A 12,791-nucleotide genomic window follows, 5' to 3' on the forward strand; every position below is an offset into this window, starting at 1 on the left:
CCCAAATTCAGCAAAATGTGGAGAGAATACGGTGGGTGAGTGGGCATGGGGTAGACAGTGCTAAGAGGCTCTTTCCTTCAAGGAAACTGTTTGCAATTGATTAAACATATTGAATTTATAAAAATGCAATGAGTGCATAATGATACTAAAAAAAACAACTATGAAAAACAAAACAAAACTCATTAGACATTATTAGAAGTTGCTAGGGCATCAATTCTGAAAAGAGAAAAAATTAATCGTGTATCCTGTCCTTCCAATGTAAACTGTATTTCAGGGTAAGCAAGTTCATGAGGAACAGTTCTAATCTGAAGAAATTCAGCTAATAAATGCCAAAGGAATGCAAGAATTAGAATCCCTAATGAAATAAATAATTCAAGCAGTGGTCATCAGTTCATGGAGACAACCTGAGCCCAGAAATTAATCTTAGCACCACTAAAGGTGAGAGAATCTAATATTACATCCCCATGATGGGGTTGAACGTGAAGGACACAACCCTATCTATGACAAATTCTTGACAAAAAGAAATATTGAACTTGAATCAAATTAGCCTGTAGATATCACCTCCAGTCTATTAGAATGACAAAAGATAGAAGCTCTGGAAAATGACATCAAAGAAAGCAATCAGTCAAACCAGAATGGATGTTTTTAAAAGGACTGTTTTATATTAAAAGAGACACTTAGGAACATAATAAAGAAAATCTTCCAAGAGGACCTTATTTGGATCCTAATTCAATCAAGCCAGCTGTAGTGGTAGACAACATTGTCTATGATTGTCTATGATTATCTATGATTGTCTATTAGATAATACTAACAAATTAGATTATATTAGATAATATTAAGGAATTACATACTAAGAAATGCTGTTAGATGTTATAATGCTCTAAGCTTACAAGGCATCATGTTTAAAAAGACGATGTTATTTTCTTTGACGTATTCTCAAATGTTTAGTAATGAAATCAAATAACATCTCAGATTTGCTTAAAATATGACAGCAAAAGGGAGAGACAGATAAAACAAGCATGGAGAAACATCAGTGGTTAGTATGGCTGAGTGACTGACCAGTGGGGTTCACTGTTCTCTTTACTTCTGTGTATATTTAGAAATTCTTACTTAAATGTTTTAAGAGTGTGCTTCCCCTTAACTGGCTTGATTGATATAGCTTTAACACATTGGACTCTCACGTTTTAATGCTTTATTTTACATGCCTCTTAGACAACATGGGAGAGCCCAGTAAATATTCTAGTCACACAGAAGATTCTTCTGTCCGTCAACAAGGAGTCGCCGTGCAAGCCTCTTTCTCAGAGACCCGCCACCCTCCTCCTTCACCACCCGACCCCCATGTCCACAGAAGAACCCCCCCCCCCCACTGCCAGCTCCCAACCTGATTGGAAGGTGATCTCACTGAACATCATCCAGGTGTCAGCAAAATGGTACTGGCACTTGATGGCGCTGGCCATGCGGTGGTGGAGGGGCACCGTGACAAAGCGAGCGCTGGGGTTGACGTCGTCCAGGACAAGGGGGAAGGACACGGCGTTAGGTTCCCACTCATTGGCTTCAGAGCGGAAGTAGCACTGCACCTCCTTGAAAATCTTCACACCTTTAGCAAACATGTTGTTGCAGTGCACCTGACAGGGAAAGAGGCCCGTGAGTGACAGGCTGGCTCCAATAAGTGGCATGGGGACAACCTAACCCAACAAAATCCTAGCCCCGCCGGTTTCTCTGAGCACTGCCCTTGGTGGGTAGTTGGTGCTCTGCTGTCTTTTGGATCTGCCCCTCCAGGAACTTCAGAGCGTGTGGCATATCGGTCTGCTCCTCCAAAACCACGGTGGCTCCCCAGTCACCTCTCTGCACCTGTGTGCCCCTGACCACCTCATTTCCTGTTGCCTCATCTGCTAAATGAGGGCTGGACCAGCTTCCCCTTGGGTCCTTCCTTGCCCTTAACACCCCCAAGTCTCTAATCCTCTCCAGCCCACTTGTCGTCCACCCAGAATCAAGCTATTCTGAACTGAGGTAAGGGGAGCCCGCCCTCCTCCTTCCTCCCAGGTACATGCTAAAGCCAGTCCACAACTTCCAACAGGTAGTTGTGAAAGCAGAAATAAGATGCAATGTGAAACAATTTCAGCTTTCTCTTTAGAAATCTCACGTCAAGTGCCACGTATTTATTAGCAGTTTTCAGCCAGGGACACAAGACTTAATTATCTATTGTAATTAAATTCAGTTTAGGTAAAGCCATTCCGATGAGGGCATGGAACTGCCTCACAGATATTTTCTGAGACGAGAAAAGAAGGTCTTTTGGGAAGCAGCTTGTATCCTCTTGCCCTGCTGTCGTGACTCTTTCACCGGGATATTTGTATGGCTTTCAAAAGGTCATAAACAAAGATCCCACAACAGTTCCTCTGGAACACCTTGCTGTGTCTAACGTCCCTTAAAAATGGGATATGCATATTTGTAACTAGGTCAGGTCTGTTGTGACACTTCAGTGACATTTCCTCTGGCTCAGTCACACGTGGAAAATGGAGCCTTTCTGGTCACTGTCCCCTTAATTAAAAGACCTTATAGGTCAGGGGCACCTGGGCGACTCAGTCAGTTAAGCGTCCAACTTCGGCTCAGGTCATGATCTCACGGCTGGAGTTCGAGCCCCACATCGGGCTCTGTGCTGACAGCTCAGAGCCTGGAGCCTGCTTCTGATTCTGTCTCCCTCTCTCTCTCCCCCTCCCCTGCTCGCACTCTGTCTCTGTCTCTCTCTCTCAAAACTAAATAAACATTACAAAAATAATAAAAAAATACAAGGCTTCATAGGTTGGAAAAGTATCATTGCCATTCTGGGAATATATTTGCTGCTTGCATTTTCATGTCTTGCTCAGGCCCCGAATTGCAACCCTTCAACTGCCTTTGACACCCTCCTCTGCATTCTGGATGGCAAATACAGGACTGCCGTTCAGAGTTTATTTTCAGCTGAAGCAGCAGCAGCAATGGTTATAGCAATTGTATGATCAAAGAAATGAGCAGAGATGCTCTGAAAGAATAGAATAGAATCACCTACTTGGACTTTTTATGTCCCAGTGAGCTAGGGCTCAGGTAGGTTTGACCTGCCAGTGGCCAGTCAACAACAGAACGGAGTCTAGAACCCTAAATGCCTCGTCCAGGGCTCTTGCCAATAGCATGTCGCACAGCAATGGAACAAGGTGCCCCAACTTTTCCATTTGGACTTTCCCGTAAATGTTATAACGATGAAAACATCTGTTAGTACCTTCCTTGGGATGCATTAACCATTCCAGTTTATGGAGCGCAAGTCAATGGAGCAAAACTAAGAAAAAAAAAATACCAACTACAGCTTGAATAGATTTTTCAGATCTTTTTTTTTTTTTTTTTTTTTTTAAATCTGCAGCATGTTAGGGGCACCTGGGTGGCTCAGTTGGTTAAGCATCCGGCTTTGGCTCAGGTCCTGATCTCACAGTTGGTGGGTTCGAGCCCCATGTCGGGCCCTGTGCTGACAGCTCGGAGCCTGGAGCCTGCTTGGGATTCTGCATCTCTCTCTCCCTCTGCTTCTCTCTCTCTCAAAAATGAATAAACATTGAAATCTGCCAAGTGTTGGGTAAGAAGCCTGTAGGGGAGGTAATGATATATCTTACAGATGTTTGGGGAATTCTCCTAGAATGTCAATAAATAGTATAGAATTTCATTCCCCTATGGACTTACATATTTGTTTAATAAACACAAGACATTTTAAAAATATATCAATATATGTCAATGGTATATCTTGACTACACTTCAGGGGTGGGGAAAATGAGCAGTAATTTGCCGAGAAAGCAGTAACTACTCTCTAGATGTTAGTGACCTGAAAGTCATCGCTTACATTTGATTTGTCTCAGAAAAATTAAAATATGCTAGAGACCTGTTTGGCCTAGACAGGACTGACCCTGAGTTAGCTCCTTAGAAGTTCCTGGCACCTGCTTACTGCAGAATATGCTTCTGAGTAATTTTGATGTGTGATAAGTTAGTTACACAGGAGCTATGGGGGGCTCAGGAAGATCAAAGTCTATCGACTGAATATTATAACTTCATGGAGAGTTTAAAATACATTTTATTAATTGTGAGACAAAAAAACTGTCCCAATGGTACATTTTTGTGAATTGATACACATGTTCATAGGTGCATGTGGATATATCATTATTCAGCAATATAAATAAATTTTCCCTTGAGGTATATCTTTGTTACTGTGCATATGCACACCCCCCCTTTCCCAGAAGAACCTGTGAAGAATAATGCGTTACACACAGTTGCACACAGTTATGTTTTATAACCGCCAAGGAGCCATCCTTCGACAATATCCAGGCAGATGGGTGAATGTTGCTCCTTCTGTTCTTATCTTAAATGTTTGTTCATTTAACTAATGGCTAGTAATCCAGTTAGGAGATATTATCACATTAACATGTGAGAGTAAACGTAATAGAGTAATATAATAGTAATATAATAGAGAGGAATATAATATTATAATTATATAATAGAATAGTAATAGAATAGTATTAGAATAGACAGTACATAATAGAGTAATATAATAGTAATATAAGGAATCCATTTTATTTTTATTTCTTTTTTATATAAATTCTATATATTTTTGACTCCGAGTTTGTGCCAAGAATAACACATTTTGATTTACTAGGGGCCCTTAATGATGACACAGATTTCCTTCTTCTGGGTCCCCATGTCGTCCTACATACCTCCTTTTGCAAATAAATAGTGCCTTCTCCCACTGAACTGCAAACCATCCCAAGGCTGGGACCACTTCTTATTCATCTGCTTACCCCCAGAACTTAGCACAGAGCTACGTATACTTCAAATACTGTTGCTACATTAAGAACAAAGAAGAATGAATGAATTTAGGAAACAAATATTGAAATAGAGGCAGAGTTACCAATTTATTGGCCATTAATATTCTGTACCCAGCTATTAATAGGGGAAATAACAGATAAACAGAATCCATGTATGAGGTCAAATTCACTTGCCCACTCTCTTTCTTGGGTCTCATACTGGAATTCCTCTAAGGCTCCTTCACAGACCAGTAAGAGTTATATGTGAACCACAAAAATTTCAGGGGTCTCTCTTACATTTAACAAAAGGATTTTCTACTGCTAAGCCCCAGTTTTACTCAAGCTTAGAGTTCAGGTCAAAGGAGCTTGAAATCTAGTAAGACAACCAGACAGATGTGTTGTTGCCACAGACAAGGAAACAAAGAACTCTGGAGACAGAAGAGAAAGGAGGCTTCTAGAATGATTTCTCAGGGTTGCATGGGTAGAGGAAACAGAGTAGGGGTAGAAAATGATTCCAAAGACAAAGTACAAAATACTCAATTCTCTCATTGAGAATCAGAGCTGCAATGAGCCAGCTTTACTGATAAAAGTATGTCTTGTCCCTGGAGAGCCCTAGGCAGAGCCATAAAATGATTTTCATGGACTCTGGTTACTTTTGCTTTTGTGGGCCCTCCCTCCATAAAAAAAATCAAAATCGTATTTTAAAACCGTGTTGTTAAGTAGATGAAAATAATTTTTGACCCTACAAGCTCTTTTTTTATCCCTGATGTTAAAAGAAGTTAAAACATTTCCACAGGGCTTCAAAGTATTGTGGGCTCTAGACACTGGACCCACTGTGCCTAATGGTACCTAGACGCTGATGCTGGAACAACGACACAAAACATTGAGAAACAGCGACCTAGTCTAAGCCCCCTTTTCACAAATGAAGCAGGAAGCCCACAGAGATGAAGTGACTTGTGAAGCGCATGTAGCTAGTTGGTAGCAGAACACCTATTTGAATCCAGTTCTGCTGGCGACACCCAGGGATCTTTCTAGCATGCCTTTTCTCACTGCCATTATCTTGGCTTCCACCACACCTAACTCCACTGACCTTCATGGTGGTGAAATTCCTGATGCGGTCAAATTCAAACATGATCTCGATGTAACCACTGGGGGCACTCTCGTTCCTCCAGCCCACGTAGTCATAGCCTGGCCACACGTGGTATTCATGGGTCTGAGTGAAGTCGTCTAGGCCCGACACCCCATCTGTCAGCTGGCCCAACCCTTCGGTCATGCTGCTTAGGCCAGAGGAAGAGAAGGGAGAAGGGAGAAATGAGCCTGGAATTAATTACACATTCGTGGAAGAGCCTTTACCCAGCTTCTTCACCCCGGGGTTTTGTAAGAGTTGATTATCTTGAAGGTTCAAGGATTGTGAAAAACCCAGTATATTTTATAGTATTGACTCATTTATCCTGCATCAATGGAGAACAAAGAATTTCATATCAATGAATTTTACAAAATACTTAATGCTTACTCCTTCATTAGGAAAGCTTTGAAACAGTATTTTATCATTTTCTAAGAAAAGCTTTCTATAATCTATTGTATCCTTACCTATTCTTGCATACTGAATATAAGTTTTTCTATAATAACTCAACATTATCAAATGCATTTGATTAATCCATGAACAAGTAAATGAGGGAATGGATGGATCAATGCATAGAATGAACACTACAGTAGATGGTAGCATTTGACCATCACTAAACAGTCTCAGAGCTTGTTGGAAATTTTTCTGACTCTCCTTTGACTGTATGTTGTCATTTTTCAGTGAATCAATTCCAGATAAGCCAGTCATGCTCTCTTCTACCCCACATCCAACAACCCAATTTGAGTCCAACTAAAGGGGGGGGGGGGGGAAGGTGATCAATCCCAAATTTAAATACTAATTTATATGTAATTTTAATTAAATTGGTAGAATACTAGACTCATGGAATAAAAGGCATTATTTACATGAGGGTCTCAGGCATTGGATTTAGTCTTGTTTTCTAGCTTGGCAGTCTTTCCACTTCTGATTGTAAGGCTTTGCTTGATTGGTATATGGGATGATTGTGTATTTATGTCAGACTGACTATTTCAGGAACACAGAGACCTTCTTCCTTCTTTATGAAAGACAGAGCAAGGAACTTCTGGAACTTCTCTCTCCTCAAGCTCTGCCTTTCAAGATTTAAACGGTGAATCAGGAGTCTCCCAAGTGAAGAAACTGGGATACTCACCCTCAAGCGATAATGCATGCATCCCTTGAGGTTATATAAAAGTTGTGAATTTACAAAAAAATAATTGAGTGATTATGCCAGCCTTACAGATACGCTTTGTTTGTTCATTGAAAAATGTTTGGCAAATTATAAAATTTGACTGGCCTTATCCACAGTGACCAGAGCTTGGGTGTCCCTTCCAAGGATTTGCCATCTTTTTCTTCTCTCTACAGATCAGAAGGCTGGGAGAACATAAGTTTACTTGCAATAAATATATTTCCCATTGTCCCCAGAATAATAAATCCCCATGAAACTCTTATGAAAAGCAACACAAATTAAAAATTAATTTCTCGCAGTCAGAATTAAATCAAATGGGGATGGGATAAGCAGAGAAACTTTCCCTGCCATATCCTTTAGAATTGTTAGAATTCCTATAACAAGCATATACTACTTCCATAATTTTTTTAGTTTTTAAAAAAGGAACTTTTGCTCCTAAAACTATCTATTCTTGAGACTCTGAATTGGATGACTTTAATACCTCACCACTCAGGCACACTCCAAAGAGATACCTCACTACCTCAGTTATCAAGTGGAGGCAGACTGTATCCAAATCTTATTCTTGATCTTTCCTTCTGTTACCAGTTACCTGCCTTATCTATTTGAATGTCTTGCCAGTCCCTTAAACTTATGTCCTGAACTAACCCCATCATTGCCCTTTTTCTAAACTAAATCCATTTGCATTTCTGCCCATTCTACTTTTCCTTCACGCTCAGTGAAGGTGCCTGGTGTACCGGAAGCACCAAGATATACCTGTTGAGTGAATAAATGCCATCCCCACTGTTTGATCTACTTCTCCTCACCCTACTGTCTCGCCCCTACACCCAATCAGATTGCAAACGGTCCCCACATGGATGGCTGCTCCTCTTCTGTTCCCACAGTCACCATTACCGCCCTGGGCCCACATGCTTTTTACCTGATAGTGTTTGCAATGAGAAAATGTCCCTCATCACCTCCTCTTTCCCGTCACATCTAACCTTTGCGACCTGCTTGATTAATCTGTCTAAAGCACCGTGCCAATCGTGTCCTTCCCCAAGTTGAAAAATCTTCAGTGATGTGTTCTATCAATGATTATGCTGATGAAGAGAAAGTCAACTCCTCCTCCCCTTCTTCCTGGCCCTGACATTCAAGTTCCTCCAAAATCTGATGTAATCTGCCCTATAGTGCTTCTCACCTCCTATTTTGCTAGAGAAATACGGCTGGTGGTTCACTAAACTATTGATCTTTACCAGGCATTCCCCTAAACTTTACAGGGTCGTCCTTTTGTCCCCATGCTATTGACTCTGCCTGAAATGCCATTTCAAGATTGTTTACCTGTGAAAGCTCCACCCATCCTTTGGAGCCTGCTTCAGATTTCATCTTATTCCATCATGTCTTTGCTGGTTTCCCAATCAGATACAAACTTATATGTATTTAGCACTTTACCTTTACAGAATGCTTTTCTTTTACATTTTTATCACTTAAGCAAACAGAACTAACTTTTATTATGTGAATTCAGGTGTTTTCACTCCCAGTGCTGTGCTTTCTCCTACCTTGGCTTGCTCTTTCCCTTGATCCCCAGAGCACTCCTACGATCTCTTACTCCAGGGCTTATATCATAACAATTTATATCCTGGCTTAGTCCCCATTCCTAATGGTGAGCTTCTTAAAGGTAGGATCAAGGACTTCCTTATGTTTGAATACCTACCAAGTCTGGCCAAATTCCTTGCAGGTATTAACGGAGGATCAGCAAAGATTTATTGAACTAAACTGAATTCAACTGATCTCTGATTTCCTCTATGCCTCAAGCATATGCCAGTTGGGGTGTGGCTGAGTGAAATGATGCCCAGATAATTTAAGCAAATGGGGAAGAACGGTGACTAAGCACATGGAAAGGATGTAGCTGGAAATCGAATACTGGATGAGTCAGGTCTTCACTCAGGGGATGGCAGCTGGTGGGGCAGGAATTTATTCTTTACACCTAAGACAATGGAAGTGCTATAATCCCTCACTCCCCTTCCTGAGATTAATCTCTCCCTCTCTCAACCACTAGAAACCTCCATCATCTGGTCTGGACCTAACCTCTCTCCCAGGCTCAATCTTTGCAGGCAAAGACCAAGCTAAGAGAGAGAAAAGTGTGGAAGTGGACTAGAAGAAAAATGGCAAGGCTCAGAGTGAAGTGAGATAGGGAGGAAAAGCTCTCATCCAACCCTAAGTTCCCACTGTGTCTGATCATACTCTTCCACCATGGCCCTTCCTAGGTCCACTTCAGGACTACCCATTGGGCCCTCCTGCTGTTCCCGGATCAAGCTTCTGCTGCAGTCAGGCCACTCTTGTCCTCAGCCCTGCTTTCTTTCCTCTGCTCCCTGCTACCTGCCTCCCCTGCTCTAATTATCATCTCATCACGGAAACTCTCCTTGTTTACTGTAAGTCTTACGGGTGTCCTTTTCATAATTTCTAAAGCATTTCTATTTATGGGGTTCATTCTTCCCGAACTTCTTGACCTGTCCAATTTATTATACTTATAACTTCAATTCTTCTGGCCCTTTGTCTCCATAAGTAGGCCATTATTTGTGTCAGACCACATGTCCTGTTTTAAGAGTCAAAAAAATATGGCTACCGTACCTAGAGCCATACTACAATTTTAGCTCTTGTTTTGTGTAATTTATTGTTTCCCTTGTCTTCCCCAAACAGGCAAACGTTCCTTGCAGATAAATACTCCATGTTTTACTTCATCTAAATTATCTCACAATGCCTAGTACAGGGCCTAAAAAAAAAACACTAGTTGGTTGACCAGTTGATTGATTATTGATCCCAAGCCATAATAAAATATTATCTCTTCTAGTGGCCACTTTCCCATTCTGATGACCAAAGTTTCCCAGGATTTACCTGTACCCAACGGCTCCATCATAGACAGAATCATTCAGATAAATGATAGAGCCTCCAGGGAGTACAAATTGCTGTCCAGCTGGAGCATTATAAGACACCAAGCCATCTGTCAAAGGAAACACAGATGTGTCAGTGCCTTTGGGAAGGAAGTGTACCTATGGCTCAGACCAACTACCCCAGGGAGCTCCATGTGACTTCAAAGGTACACTTGTTCAGTGTATCCACATAGGACTCAATCTGGGTACACAGGGAGCGCTGCTGAGGAGCACTCCTCACTAGCAGTCAGTGAAGTGACTCAGAATGCATTATTCCAGGAATGGAATGAAGCCTTGGGTGGAGGAACAATGTCCTTTCTTGACTCTAACCTACAGGGAATCACTTCACCCCAGAGATTACTAATCCCATACCTTTCTGACTTAATTGCCTTTATGTTCCAGGAGTTGGAGGTTTTAATAAGGTCCATACGCTCTGTCTCTAGAGACCTACCTAGCCAGACACAGCCATAAAGCTCCACTCGCATGCACACATTCATGGAGTGGTCAGTGACTGGAATGAAGCGGACAAATCTGGCCACAATGGGTGGCTCTAAGTCCTTTAGGAAAATGTCATAGGGGTTACTGTTCCCATCCAGCACCTGAGGAGACAGAAGAGAAATAGTGGGGAGATGCTGTGAGGTTATGCTGAGTCTTCTTCATAGCCTCTTTCATGGACCCTCTCTTTTTAATTGAAGGAGCAGAATGTATCCACTCAGCTTTCCCAGCAGCCTTGATATTCCTCCCGGTGCCCCCTCCCCACCCTCCCTCCTCCTCAGTCACACATTTACAAGGGCATGCCAGGTCTGTGGATGCACATACCTACAAGACAGCCTGTGTACTTCCTCTTCTAGCCTAAGTCAAAATATGGTCCTGGACATCTCAGGGTCTGGATGTCTCTTCTTCCTACCTGTTTTCCATGCCGGTTCCGCCAAGAGATCCAGCGAGTGCCATCCCGACTGTAATTGATCTTGTACATGGGGGCAAACTCAATGCCATGGCCCCCAGCATGGCGCCCTTGGGTCCCCACCAGAGTGATAAAGTGCAGGGTGTGCAAGTCAATCTGTAGGAACTCCTTCAGGTCATCAGGTTCCACTGGAATCTCAGGGCACCAGGCTCCGTCCCCTTCTTCTGAGTCCAGCCTTTTGACACAAGGGGTGGGAGACAGAGAGGAACCATGGAACTAGAGTTGTTTACCAATCCAGAGCAAGCAGCTGCTCTGTCCTGAGGGGAGAAAATGTATCCAACCCAAGACTCAATCTAAAAAGTTGGGACCCCAGTCTAAAAAGACTCTTTGGGTCTCCCCTCAAGCCTGACAGTCTTCTGTCCCTGGGGCACCATGAAACCCAGATAGACAGTCACCACCAGGGCTAGAGTCCTTCAGATCAGATGTAGCCTTTATTTCCCACCCTGATTTAAAGACCACAAGGGAAATGAAACTCTTTCTGCCCTCTACTCCCCCATGAGTCATTTTACCTCCCTGTTCCACTTTCAGTCCCAGCATAACAAGGGTGGCCACCCCTTGCTTGGATATCAAGTTATAGGAAGGAGGAGGGAAGGATCATAAGATCTCCAGTGTGGGTTATGTAATGCAGTGGAATTTTAACCAACAGGATGGGCATGGCAGCCCAGCAAAACGCCATGGGAACCCATGATGAGAGTGAGGGGTAGGAGCATGTCAGGAGAGTAGTAAATAATCTGGTTTCATTTTATTACCTCCAAGCTAAGCTACCAGTGAGCAAAATTGTGAAATCAGTGGAAGGTTTCTTTTGGGAACGTCTTACCACTTTCCCTCTTCCCTGGAATGTTCCTTTTCTCACAGATGTCAACCTACTCATTGCCGTTCTCTTCCAACCCCACCAACCATCACTCTCGTCTTTCACATACTCAGAAATTATGGAGAAGGTTTACTAAGGTTGCTTTTCTCGTGGGTGATTCCATTTGAACAGAAATCAACACTTTAGACCAAAAAATCAGATCCCAGGAGAAGGATTAGACCCTCACCAGCAGAGTAGCTTTTGACAAGGGAGTTCGTTGCTTTGGAGGACTCCTGGTACTAGGCCACTAGGAACCCACCATACTCTTTGTGGGTGAGGATGGCCCTTCAATGAGAGAAGGGAAGACTTTGCTGGAGTCCTCAGTGTCTGCTCAAAACCTTGATGCTTTGCACCGCGAATAATGTTTCACAGACACCCACTGACAAGAGGATGGGGTGTCCTTGCTTCCAGTGTCCTACCCCATCTGCACCTTCCCCAGTCCACCACGGTAGTCAGCTTCCTGTAATTTCTCACACTGAGAAGGTGAAGTAAAGCAAACCCACTGCATATCCATGAACCCATCTGCTGTGGGCAGGGTGGCTCAAGGCCCTGTGATTGGGAAGGGGTGGCCAGACCAGCACATGCTGCCAAACCCTGAATTTTCTCCCCGAAAACATACAGGACAGGCCTCCCCCATGCCTACCAGCTCCCACCCTTCTTCCCCAGCCCCTTGAGCCAGAAAGTGCATCCAGCCCATGGCTTGGGCTTTCTTGGGGCCTCTGTCCTCACCTTCCGTATTTGGCAGCTGTGGATTCTGACCACTGACTGGAAGCTGTGATGTCCTCATCTGGAATGTGGCCTCCTGACATACCCAGAGGATAGCGGCATATGGCTGGACCAAGAGACACCGAAGGGAAAAAGAGAGGAAATACTTTTCTTTTTATTTCCATGGATGCCCCATCCCCTTCTAGGAAGAATGTGATTGGCTATTGGACAGGGAAACAGAGGCTTACATCTTCCTAAGGCTTTCTATGACCG

General features: G+C 43.0%; 1 protein-coding gene across 4 annotated transcripts in view; it reads right to left on the minus strand.

The window, feature by feature from the left end:
- The window catches only part of DDR2 (discoidin domain receptor tyrosine kinase 2), a 154,151-nt gene that overhangs the window by 22,260 nt on the left and 119,100 nt on the right, over positions 1 to 12,791 (minus strand). For 3 of the 4 annotated variants that reach the window (XM_042925071.1, XM_042925072.1, XM_042925069.1), the window contains 6 exons: positions 12,543 to 12,645; positions 10,907 to 11,138; positions 10,451 to 10,598; positions 9,965 to 10,070; positions 5,902 to 6,088; positions 1,382 to 1,625 (listed from right to left, as the gene is read on the minus strand). In XM_042925071.1, the coding sequence (XP_042781005.1) occupies positions 1,382 to 1,625; positions 5,902 to 6,088; positions 9,965 to 10,070; positions 10,451 to 10,598; positions 10,907 to 11,138; positions 12,543 to 12,645 (1,020 nt within the window). The remainder of the gene's footprint in view (positions 1 to 1,381; positions 1,626 to 5,901; positions 6,089 to 9,964; positions 10,071 to 10,450; positions 10,599 to 10,906; positions 11,139 to 12,542; positions 12,646 to 12,791) is intronic. The other variant, XM_042925070.1, reaches the window with a different exon arrangement.

This window comes from Panthera leo, chromosome F3 (assembly GCF_018350215.1).
Source record: "Panthera leo isolate Ple1 chromosome F3, P.leo_Ple1_pat1.1, whole genome shotgun sequence".
Lineage (NCBI taxonomy): Eukaryota > Metazoa > Chordata > Mammalia > Carnivora > Felidae > Panthera > Panthera leo.